General features: G+C 40.5%; 1 protein-coding gene across 1 annotated transcript; it reads right to left on the bottom strand.

Moving 5' to 3' along the window:
• Positions 1 to 21,073: 21,073 nt before the first annotated feature.
• LOC132042906 (uncharacterized) lies at positions 21,074 to 23,336 on the bottom strand. The gene is made up of 3 exons (XM_059433411.1): positions 23,228 to 23,336; positions 22,114 to 22,931; positions 21,074 to 21,925 (listed from the first exon to the last, which is right to left on the bottom strand). Exons 1-3 carry the CDS (start codon positions 23,334 to 23,336, stop codon positions 21,074 to 21,076), a joined length of 1,779 nt encoding a protein of 592 aa, XP_059289394.1.
• Positions 23,337 to 23,806: the final 470 nt, after the last annotated feature.

Here is a 23,806-nt window from a genome sequence, read left to right as displayed (position 1 = left end):
AAACATGTCACGAGCCACATCCGAGTACCGGGAATCCAAAAAGGGACGGAACCCCCCGGTCGCCCAAATAAAGGGGTATATATAGTTAAAAGGGGTTGGGGTGTTTAAGAGATTTTTGGGGTTGCTGGGGACATTTGAAAACAATAAGCCCCAAATCATGCTTCTATTTATAGCAAGAAAATTAGTTTCCACCACCTCAAATTTCTAGAAATCTCGGGCAAAGTACGGGTTACTGTTCATCCCGTACTTCAAAGTACGTGATAATGTTCATCCCGTACTTTGGAGGCAAAAATGTTCAACTTTCTGAAAATTTTGGTAAAGTACGCCCAAAAAGTGCAGGATGCACTTAATTGTACGGGACGTACTTTCCTCCGTACTTCATAGAAGTGATCTGTCAGTTGCATTAGAAAGAAGACTCACTGAACTTCAATTTACATAGGTTATGGATTCCGTAATTCCTTATATTCTAGGAGCTATGCCTCTTTGAAGTTGGACCAAAAATTCTGTACAAAATTCTACCAAGTTTTTCCAAATTTTCAACGAACCTAATTTTTTCGATTCGCTTGATCCCGAAACCTTTAAATACTTGTCTAACACTTACTAAAAGTCTTCCTTGACCTTATAGGGGTATCATAGCCTCTTTGAACTCATGTTAGTTTGCTTACGACGATGCAAAAATTCACGAGGTGTAATATCAAGAATGGCCAGAAGATCAGGGGGCTCATCTTGGGGCATTGGTGGTCGTTCATCGATCAACATCAAACAAAAAAGAAGAAGATGAAATTGCATCTGTCTCTGTCAAATGGCGCAGAATTTACAACTGCATGGGTTGGGAATCAATTGGGGGTTCGCCGATCCAACGAACATGGTTGTTTAATACCGTAAACTCCATTACTCTGGTGGCATAATCAGTGAGCATTGGCCTAAGAGTTAGCAACCACGAAATACCCAAAACAACATCGGACCCGTGCATATTGAGAATATACAAGTCCATCACAAACTCGAAACCCTAAATAGTGAGTGAAATTCCATGGGCAACACTGATGTGTCGCGAAATTATGGGATATTCGATGCTAATTCCTTAAGATTTTGTGACTCTTCAAGCACTTTTGGTAGCACTTTTTGTGTATATATGTCGTTTTGTAGGATAAAATGTCCGGAGAGCATAATGGAGCAAAACGAGCAAAATAGAGCAAAAATAGAACAAGTAGCACTTTTCAAAGACACGCTAGCAAGCGCACTTGCTGCAGATAAACGTGCATGCAGCACCTCGCGAGTGGCACTTGGCCGGCAAGATGTCACAGCATGCGAGTGGCACTTTGCCGGCAGCATGTGTCGCACGCAGGCATTTTCGTCCACAATTTGTTGCCGTTTTGGAATGTTATAAATACTCTTTTAGGGTTTGTAAAACATATCTTTGGCCATTTTACAAGCTTTGGAGCTAGGGTTTTTACACCACACCTTTGGAGGAGAAGATTGGAGCTCTTTAATGATAAATTTCTTAACCCTTTCTTCAATTCCTTGCTTTGAATTGCATATTTAAGTGTGTTGTATTTTATCCCATCATTTGAAACTTGTTTACGGGAATAGACATTGTTAAAGTTTTGGATCAAACTCCTTGTTTTGCTTATGCATTGAATGATTTTTATTTCTAATGAAGCCGGTCTTTGTTGCTTTAATTAATCTGTTCATTAATGTTTCTTAAGGGATTAGCTAACCCTAGGACTCGCCCATTTACTTTGATTGAGCTTAAGAGGAAATCTAGGCTCGAAAAGATTAATTAATTAACAAGAATTTGGGTCATTAAACCCATCTAATAACTCGAGCTAGAATAGGATAGTTACTTGAGGTTAAATCGATTGTGCTCAATATCACACTCTAAGGCTTGGAAAAGCTTAGAGTGAAATTCATTGATTTGGTTGGAAAACTTTCAATGAGATTTTAGAAATCATTATCTATCAACATAAACCTCGTCTTAGTTGTAAAATACATTGGATCGTTACTCGAGAGTTCCTTGTATCCATGTCATGGCCATTGATCATTTTACTTGCTTTCAGATTAGTTTATATTTTCGCATTAATTATAATTTTCTCAAAATCAAAATATTATCAAGTGTTTGGCTTAGCGTAGAAAGTGATAATTCCTTATTTGTTTAAATCGCCTAGTATATTGTTCGCAGGATCGACCCCGACTCATAGTTGGGTAATTATATTGCATACGACCGTGTACACTTTCTCTTTGAGGAGTGGATTTGGACGTTATCAAACACCATCACACTTCAAGTGCTGACTACTTCAGTCAACCATAGAGAAGGTTAGGGTCGGAGTAATAGTCAGATTAAGAAACTTAGCCACCCTTCCGTACACAAAATTATGTGTGCTCCCATTGTCCACCATAACCTGTACTGGCGAACCATGAACATGCCCTTTGAAGAGAAGAGTCGTCGAAGAGTCCTCCGGCCAAGGCATGATAAGAAATAGCTGAATGTTCCTGGACTTCTAAGCATTGTATCTCCTAAGCAATGAGATCATTTGGGGAGAAAGTATAGGGTAAATCAAAGGAGGATGGTCCATCCTCGAGAAATAAAAATTGTGGAAGAGTCTTACGCTTGTGGCCAGGGGTGAAATTTAATCACAGTTGTAGCAGAGATCCTTTTCAAGGCGAAGTTGGAGGTCAGATGGTGATAGTCGTTTTACTGGGATTTTGGGCGATGAAGATGATGTAGTGATCTTTGGTGGTAAGGCTAGGTGGGGGTATTGGTAAGAGCGGTTGCGTCTTGGCGAAGGCAGGTCCCCTTTCAAGTTCAATCTGAGGCTCATGTAAATAGGCTAGATCCGCCGCCTCTGCCATGGTACTAGGCTTATGAATTAGAACTATTGTTTTAATATCTAATCAAAGACCCGAGACAAAGAGATGGACCAACCAGGACTCTTTAATATCCTCTATCTCGTTAGACACTGCCTCAAAGCGAGCCTGGAATTCAGTGATGATAGAATGCTATCGGAGTTTGGGCAGACAACCTTTAGGTCCCTCTAATGCCTGCTTAAAAAATCGTTGACACAGTTTCTCAGCGAAGTGAGCCCAATCCACCGGTTGTTTATTGCGAAAAAGCCAATGATACCACTCAAGTGCCTTACCATTGAGGTTGAACAAGACCAACAACAAGCATGGCTGAGGAAATAGAGTTAAATTTGAAACACCGTTCTGCCTGAAACATCCAGGTGTGTCGGGGTTCTGACCACTAAAATGGGACAACTCAGCTGTAGCAAGTTTGTGACACATTGCCACTGGAGACGTTGGCGCAGTATCGTGGTTCAAACTTCAAACACACCTCTTTGGTTCGAGATCTAGCCGGTTCCACTGCCGCCGACTGGCAGAAAGGAAAGATTAGTAATAAAGTACCGAGTTTATGCTTGTTATCCAAGGCAGAACATAAGTTTGTAACCGTGGTAGAGAGCTCAGTAAAATCTTCATGAGAAACACTAGTAGCAGCAGATTTGAGTCTATTGCCCATGGAGTTCGTAGAATGAAAGCACCAATGGAACAACTTAATAAACTAGAACCAAGTTCCTTGATTGAATACTCAAAAGCAACTATTAAATCTATCGCCCATGGAATTCGCAGAATGAAAGCACCAATGGAACAAATTAATAAACTAGAATCAGTTTCTTGAATGAATAATCAAAAGCAACTATTACAAACGAAGAATTCCAACTAAACAAAGGGAAATTGCTGAACTCAAAATAGAAAAAGACCGAATAAAAACAAGAAGAGGGGATGGGAAACTTGAAGATGAAGGAAGAGAGGAGATAACATAGACTAATACTGATAACTGATTGCCTGCTATTCTTTTGCATATTCCCTTCTATTAGTAACAACTTGATTCCTTTTTAGATCTTCGTCTTTAGGTCACGTTGCCACACAAAGTCGCCTAATCTTTTTATCGTCGTTTGGTTCTCTTTCTCCTTCGTAATGAAATCCCGTACTTAAGTTCCTCTTCACGACTCTAAGCCCACTTCTTGATACGGGTTTACAACACAAGGGATTAAAATGAAGAATTCGTCACTTGAAATTGAGTTTTGATGTTCGAAAGTTACCGTTTAAAATAATTATCCCTTTTAAAATAAAATGACTTCAAAATACTGATTTGCGATTGAGGATTCCGATTATGGAATCGTGTTGATTAGGGGAAGGCATTAGATACCCTACGAATCCTGTCATTCTAGCATGACCGCTTTATTGACTTCTATAATTGATTTAAATAGGAACTCAACGAATAAACTCAAGCATTGTTGTTCCTAATGAGCGCCTAACCCAAAAAAAAGCCGATTGTAGCCCCTATCCAATGTGTTGACGGGCCTAGCATTCTCCTAACGGCCCAAATAAATATAATAATGTAATAAAACATTATAAGGCCAATTGTCATGCAAGATCCATGATCACAGCCCAATTCGTTTTTAAAATACCAACACCACGGCCCCAAATTGTTTTTATGGACTAAAACCGGGGTCATTTGCACGATTTCCCTTCAAAGGCACTAGCCTTTAATTTTTTCCATTCGCTAAAAATTCCTTTGTTTCGAGTTTGAATCCCCGCTCAGTCAAAAATTAAAAAAAAAAAGAAAAAAAAGCAAGGTAGAGTTTGGATTCGCAAGGCAGAATTTAAAACCTCTACCTCAAGGTAGAGTTTTGCATGCAAAACTCTGTCTTGCAAATTCAAACCTCTGCCTTGCGAAATTCCTTCCTTTTTTTACTGAGCTGAGGTTCGAACCCAGACCTCGGGGTATTAGGCGAAGGGAAAAAAATTAAAAACCACCAAATTGAGGGGCAAAAATTCAATACCACTGCCTTTGAAGGACAATCCACACAAAGAAATGCTAAAATCTCTACATTATTCTTGTAACTGGCCATATTCCAAAAATCAGTCATTTTTTGTGCAGATTGCTCTTCATTTGGGGTGGTCTTTAATTTTTGCCCTTCAAATTGGTGGTCTTTAAGTTTTGTCCTTCGCTTAATACCCCAAGAAACATAGGGTTCAACCCCAAACTCGCAAAAAAAAAAAAAAATCGCAACAAAATTCTACCTGCTTGTGAATCCAAAAGTCTACCTTGCGAATTTTTTTTTAATTTTTTTGACTGAGCTGGGGTTCGAACCCGAAACCAAGAGATTTTTTAGCGAAGGGCAAAAGTCAAAGACCACCAATTTGAGGGGTGAAAATTAAAGACCACCCCCAGCGAAGGGTAATCCTGCAAATTGCCCAAAATCGCAACCTCAAATCGAACCGATAACATTCAATTCCTAATTTTGTTTCCATATAAGTTTGTTTGGGTCATTGACACTTATGCCCCTATTTTGTGCTCGTCTTCAATTTTTGGCCCTCATAACAAACAACTTTTTCGCGGCATAAATTTATATTTTCGCATCATAATATCTCACAAGATATTACCCGCATGACTTTTGCCCTTAAAGAACTTATGCCCCACTGTGCATAAGTTTGATTGCTAAAGGACAAAAACTAAAGACCAGCCCATTTGAAGGGCAAAAATTAAAGACCAAACTTTGAAAGGCAATTCGTCTAATTAACTTGTTTGTTCATGAACGAAACGACCATGGGCTGATACATATGATATGTTATGTGCTCATACGAATGAAGCGACTTTTATTCATACCTGGTGTGTCTATATATATATATATATATCAAAGAATTCATTAAATAAGTAAAACTAACAAATTTCGAACTCAATAAATCAAACAGATTGTGTTGGAATTCTTAACTCGAATTTATAAAATTTAAATTCTGAATCCGCCCCTGAAAACATACTCCAAAAGGTGGGAAGAGATGGGACTCTTTCTTCACAATAGTGGACTATTAAGATAACATATGTCAGTACTAGTGCACATATCCGTGCTTCGCGCTGTCATAAAGTCATTAGTGAATACATGAATACTTTTTTTTTTTTTTTTTATAAATTTATTCGAGATATTAAAAAAAAAATGAACATGAAAATGCTCTTTCTAAAATATTCAAGTGTTTTTAACATACTTGTCAAGCATTAAACCTTCAACTTTACGTCGTGCTCTAATAACTATTACTCCCTCCGGATCAAAAAGAGTGTCTACTTAGCCATTTGCACATCCCTTAAGGAAATATTAACTTTTAGACAAAAATAGATAATTTGACTACACCGTCCCTAATTAAATGGGTATTGAGATTTGATCACATAACACTTAATAGGGGCAAATTTGAAAAAATAAGATTAATTCTTTCTTGATTTGATAAGTGGACACTCTTTTTTACCCAAGAAAAGAAAAGCTAAGTGGACATTCTTTTTTATCTAAAGGAAGTACTTATTTATACTGATAAATGTTCTGTCATTTTAAAATGCTTTTCATAGCATGTAGTTCTTTTTAAATACTTGGATTATAACGTTTGTTGTCAAGAGTCAAGACACTCATTGGGGGATTTGAAGGGTTCCAATCCATAACAAAGTTTTTCTAGATCTGTGGAAAGAAAATTAAGTAATTAACTTAAAAAATAATTAATATTTTGCATTGTCATTTACTTGAATTGGACGATATTTTGTAGAGTCGTGTATTAACCTTGTTTGTGAAATGAACTTGACTTATTGCATCTCCCTTATCTTTTGGGAAGGGAGGTGAAATGGTCCTTTCAAGTTTATTTCTCTATTCATAACAGCCACATTGAGTTTTAATTAGAATATGCAGTGAAATCTTTCATTTCATAACAATTACATTGACATCTTAATTAGGACATGCATTGAAATTTTACATTTCTTTCTTTTACGTAAATATTGATATTGATATTTGATAGATTGTAAAGCTTTATCGGAAAGAGTTAAAATTTGAAAATGCAATTTGGTGAAGTTAATGCCAAAATAAATGGTTGGATCTTTCTTCTTTAATTAGGAACTCTTTCCTTGTCAAGCATGGTTGAACATAAACATTGTGAGAAATTTGACATGTAGTGTATGTAAATTAACTATGACTTTTTTGACATGAGAAAGCATCTGTATGATATCCGTAGGAAATAATATATAGCTTCATACCTTCAAGAATCTTTTTAAAAAATACTCCATTACTAATAATTCTAAACGAAAGTCCATATATATTTTATATATTTTTGAAAACAAAAGTTGACATAACAAATAATATACCTATCTTTTATATGTTGAGTAGTATACTATATGAACTCCAAAGAGAAAATTAAAGCGGAAAGAAAGAAAAGAAGATATGATATTTTATTTTTTTGGGTTTTCCACCCGGTGTCAGATACCTTCATTGGAGCTCGACTATACCCAGATTCGCGCCTCATAGGGCCCCATTTGGGGGGATGCGCTCTCCATCAAGAAAGAAAAGAAAATATGATATTTAACTTAGAGAACAACATCCGAAACAACTCTGATAGAAGAATGTCATGTTATCATATTTATATCACTCAAAATGGTGATTCATATTTAGATTTTCCAATATTTACTACATGCATGAGAATTGATTATTTCAAAAAAGAATTACTCTAAAAAACTTTAAAAGTGTAGATACATCTATATACTATAGATACATATATATACTATATAGGTTCTTCCAAATTCTTATCCAACCAATTGAGATATTAAATCGCTCAGAGATGAGAGATGTGATGATAAAGTTGCACAGCAGCTAACTAAAGAATCCATAAGAAACACTACAAATTAAACATAGAAACAACTAATTGACATCGTTTCATTTCTCTCATATAACAATTACAAAAATTACTAAAAAGGAAAAGAAGCACAAAAAGAAATTAAAAAAAAAAAATTAATGGAGAAGAAGAAGAAGAAGAAAAAGAAAGAATCATTATGTATTCCATCGACGGAATCAAATTCCCTACTTTATTAACCTGCAACAAAAATCGCTAAACCACTAATTCAAGTTGATCAAATATTACATGATTAGGGAGGGCTAAAAGAAGATAAGTGAACTTAAACTCTAACCTCTTGCGTCCACTTAAGGAAAACTCTTGACTGCATTGCATTTGAGATTGCTAGATCTTGATTGGTAGGAGAAACAACAAATAACTGGTAGGAGAAACAACAATAATAAAATAAGTTTGCAATTAAACAATCCCTAAGAAATCAATGACTACAATATTATGCGAATATGCGATTGATATCCTTCACATACAATTTATATGTTTCCCTAGTGGTTGTTGAAGCAAACAATCGGAAATCTTTGACAATATAATAGGATCATCAAATGTTATTACGTTTAACAGAATCATTAAGACAATTCTTTAGATGAATTATTTGGAATAACATGGCTAGTGAGGATTCATATGTCGGCTCTAATTTATTTGGGATTGAGACATAATCATTGTTATTGTTGTCATAAGAAAGGGTATAATTGACCTTTTCATGGTTCAAGGCCGCATTGAATTCTTTATGATCCCATAACAATACTATGAGTTGTCTTTCTATAAAATTCAATTGGATAGACATAACTATGACTTCTTTGGACGAGGATGAAAGAGAAATAAATTAAATAAGAGAACCTGTAGTATATTTTGATATAATGTCTGAAACCATATTGATATTAGATGTGCAAACCGTATTACCTATTGTTGTCTGAATTTAAGAGTACTCCTTTTTAATATTTGATCTGGGAATTGGAAGGGCAAAAATATTGGAGTATAAATATCTTGTATACCCTATACTTTGATACCTTGTTTGTCATCTCATCTCTGATCTCTTGGAAGCAAAATTAGCCATTCGAAAATTATGGATACGAACCGCGGCAAAATCATGAAGAATGAGTTAGAAGATTCCTTGACAAACTCGTGGCTTCCAGATGAAATAACCTTCCACGTCTTAAGCTACGTGTTCCTACAGTATCTGATGAGATTTCAAATACTTAATCGGAAGCTTTGAAATGTCCCAAATAAATAGTAAACAGTTTTTCAATGAGGAATCAACTATATATTTGGGTAATGAACATAAATACACAAATGAAAAGATAAGAGGAATTTTTTTGGATCATCATTGTTTTGAGTCCAACTTAGTCTTTTGCCTAACCTGACCGTATTCTTTTGAAAGCCTGATAAAAGCAATTAATTGGCTATAACTTTTCAGGAACAAAAACATTACTACCTCTTTTTAAGTTACAAATTAAAATAGGCACTCATTTACGTTAAAAGTTTTGGGTATGACTTTCCATGAGCCGAACCTTATAGAAGCCATTTACTCATTCACGTTAAAAGTTGCTTAATTGATGTCTTTCCCTTTTAATTGAGCAATGAATGTGGATAATTTCAAAACAAGGAGGAAAAAGATAAATGCCAATGGAGACCATAGAGAGGTGTCACATAGGATTGTGTATCCCTAGCTTTGTATTATATATAGATTAGAAACTTACATTGTTAATTGTTAGTTGTTGAGATTTCTGAAACATTAAATTAAAACGTATCAGTTTTTTACCTTTAAAATGAAATAATGAAGACCATATATTCATTCAGGTGGTAGGTTACCATCAGAGAGCCTATTTTTCTGCTTCACTTGACTCTAACATTAACTATTCATAAACTTAATTATTTTCTCAACCCTTTCCACAATTATATCTATTGGATATTCGGGTCTGGGTCGCCCATGTAGACTGACCCGGCCCATTTTAGAAAGAATAATTATTAGGAGAAGTTACCCTATAACTAAAAAGAAAAAAGCAAAAATAATAAATAAATAAATAAATAAATAAAACTGCTCCTAAACGTGGATACAGGAATGGAACGGTTCCTTTCAAAGGCAGTTCTTTTTTTTTCTTCTCCTCATATAGGGGTAACAGTTCCTATAGAGAAAGGAACTTACAGAGAAAAGCAAAAATCCTTTCTATTTCATCTTCCTCAAAAACACACAAAAGGTGACATATAGTTTGTGAAGAATACTCCGTTTCCAAGAGAGATGAAGTTCGACTTGGAGCAATTGTTTTGGTGGTGAGTTCAACTATTTCCGCTGCAATCGAAAGGTACACAATTCGTTGTTGACTTGCCCCGATATTATTTTCTAACAATATCGACAAGATATACAAGCCTTTAGTTGTACAAACCTACCTAAGCAATCATGACCAATATTAGAAGTAACCTTAATACTAAACTATACCTCAACCATTATATTAATAGTGACAATTAATTAATGGGGAAAATTTTAGAAATATACAATTTGCTCACTTATATTGCAAAAGAAATAGCCCAAAACTTATATTGCAAAGGTTTGACCCAAAAACACATTTATACAGTGTTATACACTTATATACAAAAGACAAGTACATCATGTATATAGCTGTTTGAAGGTGTATAATGTGTATGTATATACACTAAAAAAAATTAATTATACGGTATTATGCAAGAAAATACGCACATATACATATTTATACACAATTATACAATATTGTATAAGTGGGTATAAACATAGATTTGGACTGATTTTGAATGAGACTTATGCATATTTATACATCTATATACATAAGTATACACGACAGATATATTATATATATAGGTGTATAAAAATATATAATAGTGTATAAGAGGGGTGTATACACCCATATAAACTATTATACACTCACTGCCCTTGCACGTACCAGTTTCCCCACCTCCAGGGACTTCCCCACCGCTGATAACTTCATCTCCTCCACCATAATCGTCTCGGAAGTAGTAATAACTAACAAGTCTTTTTCTGAATTGACCAGATATAACTAATTACATGCAAAAATAGTGTTAGAAATTAATGGAACGTGTCCACTGCCAAACTTCCTGCCGGGCAATTAACAAATAATTTTAGCTTTTAACCTAAGACGAAAAAGCATCATCGACTGCTACACTATAGAGCAACAAATCAGAGTTGTATAAATGGAAATTGAATATATAAACTTATTTGAATAAAAAAAATTGAAAGGGATGAGAGGTTTTGTTGTGGCAAAACTATTGCATGGGAGGGAAGAAGAGCAACAGAGAACACAGAGCAAGGAAACGCGAGCACAGAGAGAGAAAGAGAGAGAGAGAGAGAGAGAATGCGAGGGAGAGAAGAGCAAATATGGGTCACTTTTTGTAAGATTTACAAATATGGATCAATTTTGATAGCATTGTTACCTAATTAATATATAGCGTAATTAACTCTTAATTAATTATGGTCTAAACTTTCCTATTCTGTTTTATTTCCTTTTCTTCCGCCGGGGGGTTGGGTGGGAAGGTTACACTTTATAAGCCATTAGAATTTAGAAGATGGTTCAAGAAGAGCTAAGTTGGAGTTTGGATATAAAATTTGGGGCTCAAATTTGAAGTTTTGATTTGAAATCAGCGTTTGTTTATGAAATGTTAATAAAACTTCAAAACTTCAATTTCAAATCATAATCAGACCTCTAATTCTCAAAAAGTAGGACTTCAAATTCCAAGTTGTGATTTTAATTTTTAAAGTATAAATTTTGACTCATAAGTTTATATTTTGCAAAAAAGGACCCACCATTCATACATTTGCAGCCAAAAAAAAAAAAAAAGATGTGTGCTCAACGTGAAGAAATTGTCCATAACATGTGGGAGGATTATATTAAAAAAAAAAAAAAATAGGTAGTTACCACCATTGTTGTTTTATTGGACCAGTGGATCTTTGTAAAATTATGTGTATTTGAAAGTTTGTAATAACATGTAACGCATGTATTAATTTATAAAAGGAACATGTAAATATGTGATTTCTTCATGCGGCGCCTTAGTATATTTTGATTCCTTATTTATGAACTATGATTTGAGTATTTGGTAAGATTGTGTAAGAGTTGAAAATTTTTAATAGTCTTCACAAGTTATGGGTTTTTCATGTTTATGAGAAAATATTCAACTTAAGAAATTCAAATTGCATGCTCAATCAAAATTTCAATTTCAAATCAACTTGATTTCTGATCATGTTCAAACGGGCCCTAAAGAAAAGTATAAAAAAAAAATTTAAAAATCAATTATAAAATAGTTTATTGTATTATTCTGTACAATCAAATAATAAATTTGCTTACTGTGCTTTTTAAGTTGTGGTTGTTGAATAGTATCACAGGTTGTTGAATAGTATCACAGGGAAGAAAGAAAAAAAAAAGTGTCTATGCGGTGGTGGTGGTGGTTGTGGGTAGTGGGAGGGAGAAGAGGGGGTGGGGGTGGGGTTAATAGCTGTCAAGCTTTAATTGGAATTAGGTAAATATATCCACTTTAGTCCATACACACCAAACAGTGGCATTCATGAATAACTAAATTCCTGATCTATCAAACTCCAGATCGCATAAATATTAGTAAATCGCCATAGGGCCAACAACCAAAAAGCAGAGCCAAGAAATATATAGTCACTTACAATGTCACTACACAAAGTTTAAGTAAGATATAGTGTAAATTATCTGTTGTAGCAAGTAATCAGCGAAGAAGCCAAGATTTTGACTAAGAAAAATCAAAATAAAGAAGTAACCATATGAAGAACTCAAGAGGATTCAACATACAATATATTACATATAAAAAATTACCTATCTAAACTATGTCAATTGACACCCCTACGGACAAGGTGGGAGCATGCCAGTAATATATATCTTATTTTTAAGATTTTATATCTACATTTTAAGGAGACGTACATTTAGATATCATTTGAGTAATTTAATAACGTAAAAAAGTATATTTAACTAACGGTATATAAACTTTCAAACTGTTTTTAATATGACTTTGCTGCCACGATGATGTATCAGTCCTACATGTATACTTCAGAGTTAGGACTATAATTTGTAAATATTGACACTTTCCGTACTTTTCCCCAAATTTAATAACTTTGCTAGTTTTATTACTTTTTCTTTTTTTACTCTACACATATATTCACTACTAGAAATAGAGTTTTTTTTTTCCCGCTAACATTTAGTGGGAAATTTGTGCTATAAAACATGATTTTTCCACCTCATTCCCACCGAACCAGCTCACTGGAAAAATGCATGGTGGGAAACAAGTTCCCATTGAAACGCTGGAAAACTTCATAATTTTTTCGTGTGAAAACACTATTATTTAGGTTTTTTCCGACGATATTCGATGAGAAATAGCTATTGAATATTTTTCACCGGAAATCGATGGGAAAACGAGATTTTTTAGTAGTGATTGGAGTCTTTTTTTCGGATGGTCATCTAAGTTATAGAAATATCTCGATAGTAATTTTTGAAATTTTTTTAGATTATAAGATCATTAAATTCAAACTTGAAAAGGATCTTCCTTATTCTTGAAGAATGAGAGGCAAAGGGATTGATCAAGAAAGATCCTTTATTCTTCTTATATGTAACATCGTGATTGAATCCGCATATATTTGGTAATGAGAATAATCTTATGTCCATATTTCCAACAAAGCAAACGAAACGGAAAGTGTAACTTTTTAATGGAGGTTTATATCCCTTTTTTTTAGGATTCATTTTTAGAGATAAGACCCTACCAATTTTTAAAGCATACGTGTATACGGTAAAAATCGGGTAAAGTTTGTCCGATGCGACTCGGGATCGGTAAAAGGAAGAGAACGAACGGTAGTGTCTGATCCGAAGAAGCTTTGCATGAATTCGTTGTATCCGGAGATAACTCCTTATCGTAGTTGGTCCGGTGTCCGATCCTTATATGGCCGAGTTGATTGTGGCCGTTTGTCCGGTTCGAATATAGCGAAATCAGTCGTGGCCGTTAGCCCGTTTTCTTCGTGACCATTCTGATCGTGGCCGTTGGTCCGGATAATCGGTTATTCGCCCGCCACGTGTGGGGATCTGCCACCTGCTTCTGACAGTCGTACGGGTGTCAGACCGTACGACCTAACCTTATCCATATTAGGTTTTCTTTATCCTAAAAGGGGGCCCATGATGTATAGAAGGCCCATAGAGGAAAACTATAAATAGGGGGCATTCTCTCATTTTTTAGGGTTGGCTTCTTAGATCCAAGAGCTTTGTACTTTGAATATATATATATAAAAATCTCTCTCTCTTTGGTTTCCTGAGACTTTGGTCCGGTTTTTCAGCTTAAACAATTCATTGAATCACCTCATTCAAACATTGCTTGGAATATACATAAGATCTTAACTTAAACATATAATCCCTAAACATCATTATTCAATTTTTTAGCACACCAACTCATATTTAGGCCATTTCATAAGCAAAATATATACATATACATCTTTGTTCACCAAAAAATAGATTAAAGTGCCACATATCCTATACCTCATTTACAAATTCAACTTATTATCCGATTTCGGGGTAAAACAGTTTGGCGCCCACCGTGGGGCTAGGATTATTGTGGTCTTTGATCTCGCTCTACTCGCTCATACAAAGATTTCAGTTCTACTGTTCGTTACTGCGAAAACGGACGAAATGGCTAATAGCGGAGAATCTGGTCACGTCAACAACGAAATTGTGGCTGAAAATGATAACATCGGGTTGCGGGGGTGCCGGTGAATCCCGGCTCCCGAATTCTCGTCGATTCGAGGAGGGCCTCGGCCGACGAAATACCGTGAACCAGGAGAACGCCGCCCATCCGGCCACTGATCCTTTAAATACTTTTAATTCTGTCACTTTGACCCGGGCACACGGCTGGAAAGCGCCGGATGCCCCAGATGATATTAATTTGCGTCTTATTTTTGAAATGTTGCAGGAACAAAGAGCAGCTATTGCTGAGCAAGGAGTGGCGATAGCCCAATTGCAGAGCAAGAAGGATGAAACAACCCCGGGAAGAAGTAAGGGTGCTGCCGAACCCCGGAGAGAAGAAGCTCAAATGGTCGAAAGCAATGGGTCTGGAGCAGGATCATCTACCGAGGTATTGAGGATGCTCGAGACGTTGGCAAAGCGGGTGGACTCAACCGAGAAAAGGGTCGAGACCTATAATTCTCGGGTGGACCAGATCCCGGGGGCTCCTCCCATTCTAAAGGGGCCGGATTCGAAGAGGTATATTCAGAGGCCCTTTCCTCCGAGCGCGGCTCCGAAGTTAATCCCAAAGAGGTTCAAGATGCCGGATATCCAGAAATATGATGGCACAACGGACCCTCGGAACACGTGACCTCATACACCTGTGCTATAAAGGGCAATGATGTTGAAGAAGACGAGATTGAGTCCGTATTGCTGAAAAAGTTCGGGGAAACGCTGTCAAAAGGGGCACTAACTTGGTATGACCATCTGCCCGAGCATTCAATCACTTCTTTTGAGATGCTCGCGGATGCGTTCATAAAGGCTCATGCTGGAGCCAAAAAGGTCCAGGCCCGTAAGGCGGATATTTTCCGGATAGCCCAAAGGGACAATGAGTTACTACGGGAGTTCGTCAATCGTTTCCAAAGGGAACGGATGGAACTCCCACCGGTGCCGGAAGAATGGGCACACACGGTATTCACCAAAGGGCTTAATCCCCGGAGTTCGACGACCTCGTTCAAACCGAAGGAAAATTTGCGGAATACGAGGCGTGACCCAGGCGTACGTACACAACCGATACGAGTCCAAGATTCGGGTGGAGGATGATCGGCTCGAACTTCCTCCGGCCCGTAAACCTAAGTAAAGGATCCGAGAGGATTAGAAAAAAAATTACGACCCGAGACACGGCCATCGAGGGAAAGATACCGGCCATATTCTCAATCGGAGAAAACAAGCTTCGACCGGAAAAGTCGAGGTCGGCCCCGATCAATTCTCCGGCGAGGAGATAGAAGAACAACGTCCATCGAATAGCCGAGGGTTGTCGTTCGAAGTGATACCGAAGTTCGGAACTAACGGACCCACCGAGAATATCGAATACAACTTTAGCGTCAACACCTCGGACTGTCTCGGCCATAGGCCGCATTCCGAAGCAAGTGTGGCCGAGACCATTGAGGTCGGACCCGGTCAACGGGATCCGAGCATGGTTTGTGAATACCATGGAACTCACGGTCACGGGCGAGATTGTCGCCAACTAAGAGAAGAAGTGGCTCGCTTCGAAAAATGGGCACCTTCGTGAGTTCCTAAGTGAGCGGGCAAAAACCCACTACAAGGAGAGGGAGTCGAGTAAACGGATTGAACCGGTAGAGCCTCAACATATAATCAACATGATAATCGGGGGTACAGATGCTCCCCGAGGGCCGGTAATGAAACGTGCCAAGGTTTCCACTGTTCGCGAAAAGCGCAGCCGGGATTGTATACCCGAAGGCTCCATCACTTTCAGCAACGAGGATGCAGAAGGCATCATTCAACCACACAATGATGCACTGGTAATTTCTATTCTTGTTTTTAAATCTCAAATTAAACGTATTCTAATTGACCCAGGTAGCTCGGCCAACATCATCCGGTGGAGAGTGGTTGAACAGTTAAGGCTACTCGACCAGATCGTACCGGTGGCCCGGGTGCTTAGCGGATTCAATATGGCAAGTGAAACTACGAAGGGTGAGATCTCCCTGCCGGTCAACATTGACGGCACCATCCAGCAGACCGTGTTCTATGTAATCGAGGGGGACATGAAATACAACGCGTTGCTGGGTAGACCATGGATACATAGCATGAGAGCTGTGCCGTCTACGTTACATCAGCTGCTGAAATTCCCAACGCCGGAAGGGGTGAAAACCATCCGGGGAGAACAACCCGCGGCAAGAGAAATGTTCGCAGTCGAAGAATCGTCACCCCTACTTAAAAGGCCGGATCAAAAGGAAGGATCATCCGGGGACAAGGATTCCAAATAGCAATTACCGTTAACGGGTCCAAAGAACGAGCAAGAAAGATTGGACCGGGGCATGAAGAAGACGACTTCAACATACCTAGATCATTCGTCTTACCGGATGAATCAGACGCGACAAAGTCTACAATAGAAGAGCTGGAGCAAGTCATCTTGTTCGAATATCTACCGGACAGAAAGGTATACCTGGGCACGGGGTTAACCTCGGAGCTCAGGAACAAGTTAATTAAATTTCTTCAAGCTAATGCCGATTGTTTTGCATGGTCGCATATAGATATGACAGGTGTGTCACCGGAAGTAACAACTCATAAGCTTAGTCTCGACGGGAGATTTCCCCCGGTGAAGCAAAAACGGAGGCCTATGGCAGAGTCAAAGCATGCCTTCGTGAAGGATGAGGTAACAAAGCTTTTAAAAATAGGCTCCATTCGGGAAGTAAAATACCCGGATTGGCTGGCTAACGTAGTGGTGGTGCCGAAAAAAGGTAATAAATTTCGAATGTGCGTTGATTATAAGGATCTAAACAAAGCATGCCCGAAGGATTCGTTTCCGTTGCCCCACATCGATAGAATGATCGATGCGACGGTCGAGCATGAGATGTTAAGTTTTCTCGATGCTTACTCCGGGTACAACCAAATTCGGATGCACCCGGAAGATCAAGAGAAAACATCTTTCATTACCCGATACGGGACTTATTGCTACAATGTAATGCCATTCGGATTAAAAAATGCCGTGGCAACCTACCAACGCCTAGTTAACGAAATGTTCGAAGAACAAATAGGAAAAAACGATGGAAGTTTATATTGATGACATGGTTGTTAAGTCCCTGGAAACAGAGGACCATTTAAAACATTTGCAGGAAACCTTTGACGTACTCCGAAGATATAATATGAAGCTCAATCCGGAGAAGTGTGCTTTCGGTGTCCGGTCGGGTAAATTCCTCGATTTCATGGTGTCAAATCGGGGAATCGAGATTAACCCGGACAAGATCAAGGCAATCGAGGATATCGAGGTGGTAAATAACATCAAAGGAGTGCAGAGGCTTACCGGGAGGATAGCGGCACTGAGCCGGTTTATATCAAGATCTTCAGACAAGAGCCACCGTTTCTTCTCCTTACTCAGGAAGAAGAACGATTTCACGTGGACACCGGAATGCCAGAAAGCCTTGCAAGAACTAAAAGAGTACTTATCCAAATCCTCCTTTGTTGCATACGCCGAAAGCGGACGAACAACTTTTTCTCTACCTTGCCGTATCCGAGGTAGCGGTAAGTGGAGTTTTGGTCCGAGAAGAATCAGGTACACAATTTTCCATTTATTATGTGAGTAGAACCTTGGGGGATGCGGAGACCCGTTATCCCCACCTTGAAAAATTGGCATTAGCACTGGTAAGCGCTTCTAGAAAACTCAAGCCTTACTTTCAATGCCACCCGATATGTGTAGTGACCACTTATCCTTTAAAGAACATCTTGCATAAACCGAATTATCGGGCAGGCTAACTAAATGGGCCGTAGAGATAAGCGGGTATGACATTGAATATAGGCCTCGGACGGCCATCAAGTCACAAGTCTTAGCCGACTTTGTGGCAGATTTCACCCCGGCCATGATCCCCGAGGTTGAGAAGGAACTCCTGCTAACCCCGGGGAAAGCCTCGGGTACTTGGTCATTACACACGGACGGAGCCTCGAACCTTAGAGGTTCCGGGCTTGGAATCGTCCTTAAAACCCCCGCCGGGGATGCGATCCGGCAATCCATTAGGACAGTTAAATTAACTAACAATGAAGCCGAGTATGAGGCTATGATTGCAGGACTGGAATTAGCTCGAAGCATGGGGGCCGAAGTAATCGAGGCAAAATGCGATTCACTCCTGGTCGTTAACCAGGTGAATGGCGTCTTCGAAGTCAAGGACGAACGGATGCAAAGGTACCTTGAAAGGGTCCAGGTCATACTTCACCGATTCAAAGAATGGACCATACAGCATGTACCGAGGGAGCAGAACTGCGAGGCTGATGCATTGGCCAGTTTGGGATCTTCGGTCGAAGGGGAAGAAATTAACCCCGGGACTGTGGTGCACTTGAAGAACTCGGCGATAGATAACGGTCATGCTGAGGTAAACACGATGGGTTTAACTTGGGATTGGCGCAACAAATACATCGACTATTTGCAAGATGGAAAGCTCCCCAACGATCCTAAGGAATCACGGTCGCTGAGGGTTAAAGCGACGCTTTTGCCTGGTAGATGGTCAGTTGTACCGACGGTCTTTCTTCGGTCCCTTGGCCAAATGTTTAGGCCCCGGTGAAACCGAGTACGTGATGAGAGAAGTACACGAGGGGACCTGTGGCAATCACTCCGGTGCGGAAGCCTTAGTCCGGAAAATCATTAGAGCCGGTTACTACTGGAACCGAATGGAGGAAGATACGAAGAATTTTGTCCGGAAGTGTGACGGATGTCAAAGACATGCCCCGATGATTCACCAACCCGGGGAACTACTGCACTCGGTGATATCACCCTGGCCCTTCATGAAATGGGGAATGGACATTGTTGGTCCGTTGCCATGGGCACCAGGTAAAGCCCGCTTTATTTTGTTTATGACTGACTATTTTTCAAAATGGGTTGAAGCGCAGGCCTTCGAGAAAATACGAGAGAAGGAAGTTATTGACTTCATTTGGGACCACATTATTTGCCGGTTCGGCATTCCGGCCGAGATCACTTGTGACAACGGCCCCCAATTCGTTGGTGGCAAAGTCAATGATTTCCTTGAAGGATTGAAGATCAAGAAAATTGTGTCAACTCCGTATCATCCGTGTGCGAACGGACAAGCGGAATCTACGAACAAAACTATAATTCAGAATCTGAGAAAGAGACTTGAAACGTCAAAGCATCACTGGAGGGAAATATTACCGGAGGTACTGTGGGCTTATAGAACCACATCAAAATCAAGCACGGGGGAAACACCTTTCTCGTTGGTCTACGGGACCGAAGCTCTCATTCCTGTAGAAGTCGGAGAGCCCAGTCTCCGGTTCAATTATACCACCGAGGAATCAAACGAGGAGGCCATGGCCATAAAGCTCGATCTCACGGATGAGCTACGCGAGAACGCGTTAATCCGTATTGCAGCTCAGAAACAGAGGATGGAAAGGTACTATAACCGGAGAGCTAACTTCCGACATTTCCAAATTGGGGACTTGGTGCTCCGAAAAGTTACCTTGAACACCAAAAACCCCAACGAGGGAAAACTTGGCCCGAACTGGGAAGGTCCATACAAGGTGACCGAGATAACGGGCAAAGGGTCCTATCAGCTGGAATCCATGGACGGGCGACGGTTACGCAACAACTGGAATGTGGCTCATTTGAAGAAATACTACTGTTGAGGTATAGACCTTTTTATTTTATTCACTTACCTTTTCTTTTTGCAGGGAGCCGAGTGCCCGACGTAGTTAGCTTATTAGGTCTGAAAACACGTGTTGCACTCTTTTCCTTAGCTCGGTTTTGTCCCAAATGGGTTTTCCGACAAGGTTTTTAATGAGGCGACAAGTACAACGTGTTACTAAATACCGGATTTTCGGGGGTAACACCCTACGACCGGGGGCTGGATAGTGCTTACCCGACTTTACAGTTCGAATAAGCACTAGGGGGCTATGACAATACATTCCGATGTAAGGACCAAACGATCAAAAGTGAATCGTGTCCCTCTAATATTCACTATGGCAGGAACCAATGCCGGACCTTCTGTATTAGGTTTTGATGTAAGGACCAAACGATCAGAGCGAATCGTGTCCACTTAGAATTTGCCACGGCAAAAAAAAAAAGGAAACGGATAAAGTCCTCATATGATGTACAAGTACTTGAAGTTTATTGAAAAATCAAATTATTACATTTCGGATTTATCTTCCTTATAAAGCACTTTGCTCCGAAAATCGGGCACCAGTTTATCCGGACATTACAGCCGAAATACGGCAAAGGCCACAAGGTTATAGCAAACCGAGCCTAAATCTTAATACACCCGAATGGGGACTGCTACACCAGAATTTGTTTAAGCAGAGATTCAGGTGCCCGAGCCTAATAAAAAATAAAGGAATAGCCACAAAATATCGGCCCTAAAAATGCCTAACGTGATTCGGAGACGTCTGAATTCACAAAGCATAAATAAGTCCCGCGGGCAAACTTCTCTACTCGACTCCCGGATAAGTCATGCCGGATAAGATGAAAACTCTAGTCGAACAAGTCCGAAAAATCGGCAGTTGGACAAAAATCATAACAAACATTCAAACAAAAGAATGGTCAGCGAAAAGGATACGCTTTTTATATATACAAATTTTTTACACTTGAAATTTGGGAAAGTTCAAAGTGCTATAAAGACAAAACAAAAGGGAGTACAAGCCCTAGCCTATCCGGTATGACTGGAACCAGAATGCTCGGACTCTGTCCGTTCAGAATCATCGGAGTCGGAGTCAAGAGCTCTCTTTGCTTCTTCCTCGGTTCTTCTAGCCTCCCGAATAAGAGCTGGGAGATCGGTAAAGCCACGCTCGGCTTCCTCAAGGGTGATTCTCCGAGATCTCCACCGTTCGTGTTCCACTGCAACCGTGGAATAGGCTTCGACAGCTTCCACACTCTTTAAGGCTTCTGCCAAATTGGCTTCAGCCCGGGCCAGCTTAACCAAGAGCTCATTCCTCTCTACGTCGAGGACACTCCGATATTGATTGGCCGAGTCAAGCTCAGCTTTGAGTATATCATTTGCCTCGGTCATCTCCCCGAGTTTGGTTCTTAGCTCATCGCACATTCGAGCCCGGTCCTCAGCTTTTTGCTCAAAAACCCTCATTCTCTCTGCATAGTTAGCACTCTCGGATTCGAGCCGTCGGTGCCTCTCGGCCATGTTGACGGCATCCGATTTAACCGAATCTAGCTCCCCTCGGAGTTGAGATATCGAGGTTTCGAGCTCGCTAAGTCTGGAAGAAAGCCGAGCGTTATCTTGGCTAAGGCCGATTTTTTCTTCTTCCAGAAGCCGGTTCCTATCCACAAATCCGGCTAGCTCACCCTTTAATCGAAGGTTCTCAGCCTTCGTAGCATCCAGCTCGGGTCGAAGGTTTGTGAGGGCCATTGCTCGGCTTAGCTCCTCTTCCTTTACTTGCAAAAGATGCTGGAACTTCTCCGTTTCCCGACCTTGGGCGTCCAGCTGGCCCTTAAGGTCGTCAACCTCTTGTTGGGCCCGGATAAAGGCTTCGTTAACAAGCACCACACTCTGCAAAAGAAGCAAAGATGTTAGACAAGAAACCAAAAACTCACATCAAATTATACAAGGCATGGGCTGAAAGGCTTACCCGGTTGCCCGCATGCATGCCTTCGTTAATCGAGCTCGCCAAGGATTCCGGCCATTTTCCTTTTGTCCGAATCCGATACGAGGGGCCTTAAGTAGCTTGCTACTCCCACCGGACGAGATAGGAAACTGCAATCTTCAGGAACAGTAATTACTGCCGACCTGGTTCTCCTAGGTTCCACGCTGGGAGCCGGAAAGAGGCTCACTAGGCTTTCCCTCGCACCGGTTTCGGTAGATCGATTAGCTGCCCTCGTGACCCGAGGGATGGGAAGATGACCAAAACCAGCAGCCTCCCCGGTCGCAGGAGGAGTGTCCAAAAACATTTCATCCAGACTATCCGACCTCGGAGCAGTGGGTGTAGTCGGAACGGCACCAGCAGCCTCGGTGGAAGTAGAGGCTTCAAGCCCGATAGTCGGATCCTCGGTAGGCAATGAGCCGGTTTCCGCTGGTCCCTCCGTGCCCGGTGCAGCCTCAGTTCTTGTCCCGGTTTCAGCAGTGGACTCAGGACCGGATCTCCGTGGTCTTTGCAGGGGAATCTCCTCGGAAGAGGCTTCACCTGTAATATCAATAAACTCAATAGACCTAAGAGGTGTTGCATAAAGTATTTCTTCCCCACCTGGTAGCTGAGTCGAAGCAGAGGGTGCTTCCTCGGTTGAAGGGGGTGGAACTGCAATTTCCTCCTCCGGGACCGACTCGAAGGTAGGGGCCACGCCGACCCTACGAATGATCACGTCGGACTCTTCTTCATCTCTCAGAGACCGGACGACGCGCCTTGCCCTTTTTCTTGGTTTGTCTCCTTTATCGGAGGGTTTCCTTCGTTTTTGGGCGGCAGCAATAATTCTGGATGACCCGGCCGAATCGAATGCCGGTGTTGGCGCAGCTTGCTCGGCTGCTGTCCCGGGTCTGGGTTGCACCGAACCTTTCGGTAAACCTAAAATCGAAGAGTTAGGAATAATGTTCAAAGTGAAAAAAGACAGTACATAATACCCGAACTCAAGGTGGCGTTACCGTGATTTTGAGCAACCCATCGGCCCCGAGCCAAGATTCCCCATGTCAACTCTTCGTGTGTATGCCGGTCAAGGAGCGCCTCGACCCACTCGTTCATATGCGGGATGACCGGGGGTATCCATGCCGTGGCTATTGAGAAGGAAAGGGGGAATGTAAGCGCAAGGGACTAAATGAAGGAATATAAGCATAAACTAATGAAGTTGGGATTGAGACACTTACGATTGTCATTCCATTTTTCCGGAAAAGGCATGTATTCCTCCGGGATAATATCCGAGGTCCTCACTCGAACGAAGCGTTCTAACCAGCCCCGGTCTCTATCTTCGTCCATTTTTGAGAAGATCGGATTCCGGCCTCTCTTGGCTAATTTTATTACGCCTCCCCGGAATCGTCTTGGGGAATAAAGGCGGATCAAATGTGCCATCGTGAATGGTTTCTTGGCGTTGTTGGCCAACAACCGGAGGCAAGCTACCGTCCTCCGATTATCGGTCCAATTTGTGCGAGGGTCACATTGTAGGTCCGCACATCTCCGACGACCGGATCAATTACGTTCCGGCTTCAGCGTGAACGGGTAAGTGTAAACATATAAGAAACCCTCCCGGTGGCCGGTAATATATTTATCCGGGCCAGGAGCAAATACTTGCACCGGACGGTTATCCCATCCACAGTCAGTCCGGACCTGGTCAAGCTTATCCTCGGTGATGGAAGAGGGATATCGTCTTACGTGATACCCTCTATCCGAAACTAATGAAGGCTTCTCTCGCTTCAAACTCTTTGTTGAAGTTGGGTTTGATCGGCACG

Source organism: Lycium ferocissimum, unplaced genomic scaffold (assembly GCF_029784015.1).
Source record: "Lycium ferocissimum isolate CSIRO_LF1 unplaced genomic scaffold, AGI_CSIRO_Lferr_CH_V1 ctg19169, whole genome shotgun sequence".
NCBI classification, from domain to species: domain Eukaryota; kingdom Viridiplantae; phylum Streptophyta; class Magnoliopsida; order Solanales; family Solanaceae; genus Lycium; species Lycium ferocissimum.
This window is presented reverse-complemented; position numbering and strand designations above follow the sequence as displayed.

What these genes read in the sequence shown, in the direction of transcription:
- LOC132042906 (XM_059433411.1), bottom strand. Translation starts at nt 23,336, where the DNA reads ATGGACGAAGATAGAGACCGGGGCTGGTTAGAACGCTTCGTTCGAGTG. An exon ending in GGAAAAATGGAATGACAATC is followed by an intron (nt 22,932 to 23,227) that starts GTAAGTGTCTCA and finishes CTTCGATTTTAG; the next exon opens with GTTTACCGAAAGGTTCGGTG. An exon ending in GCAGTTTCCTATCTCGTCCG is followed by an intron (nt 21,926 to 22,113) that starts GTGGGAGTAGCA and finishes CTTCTTTTGCAG; the next exon opens with AGTGTGGTGCTTGTTAACGA.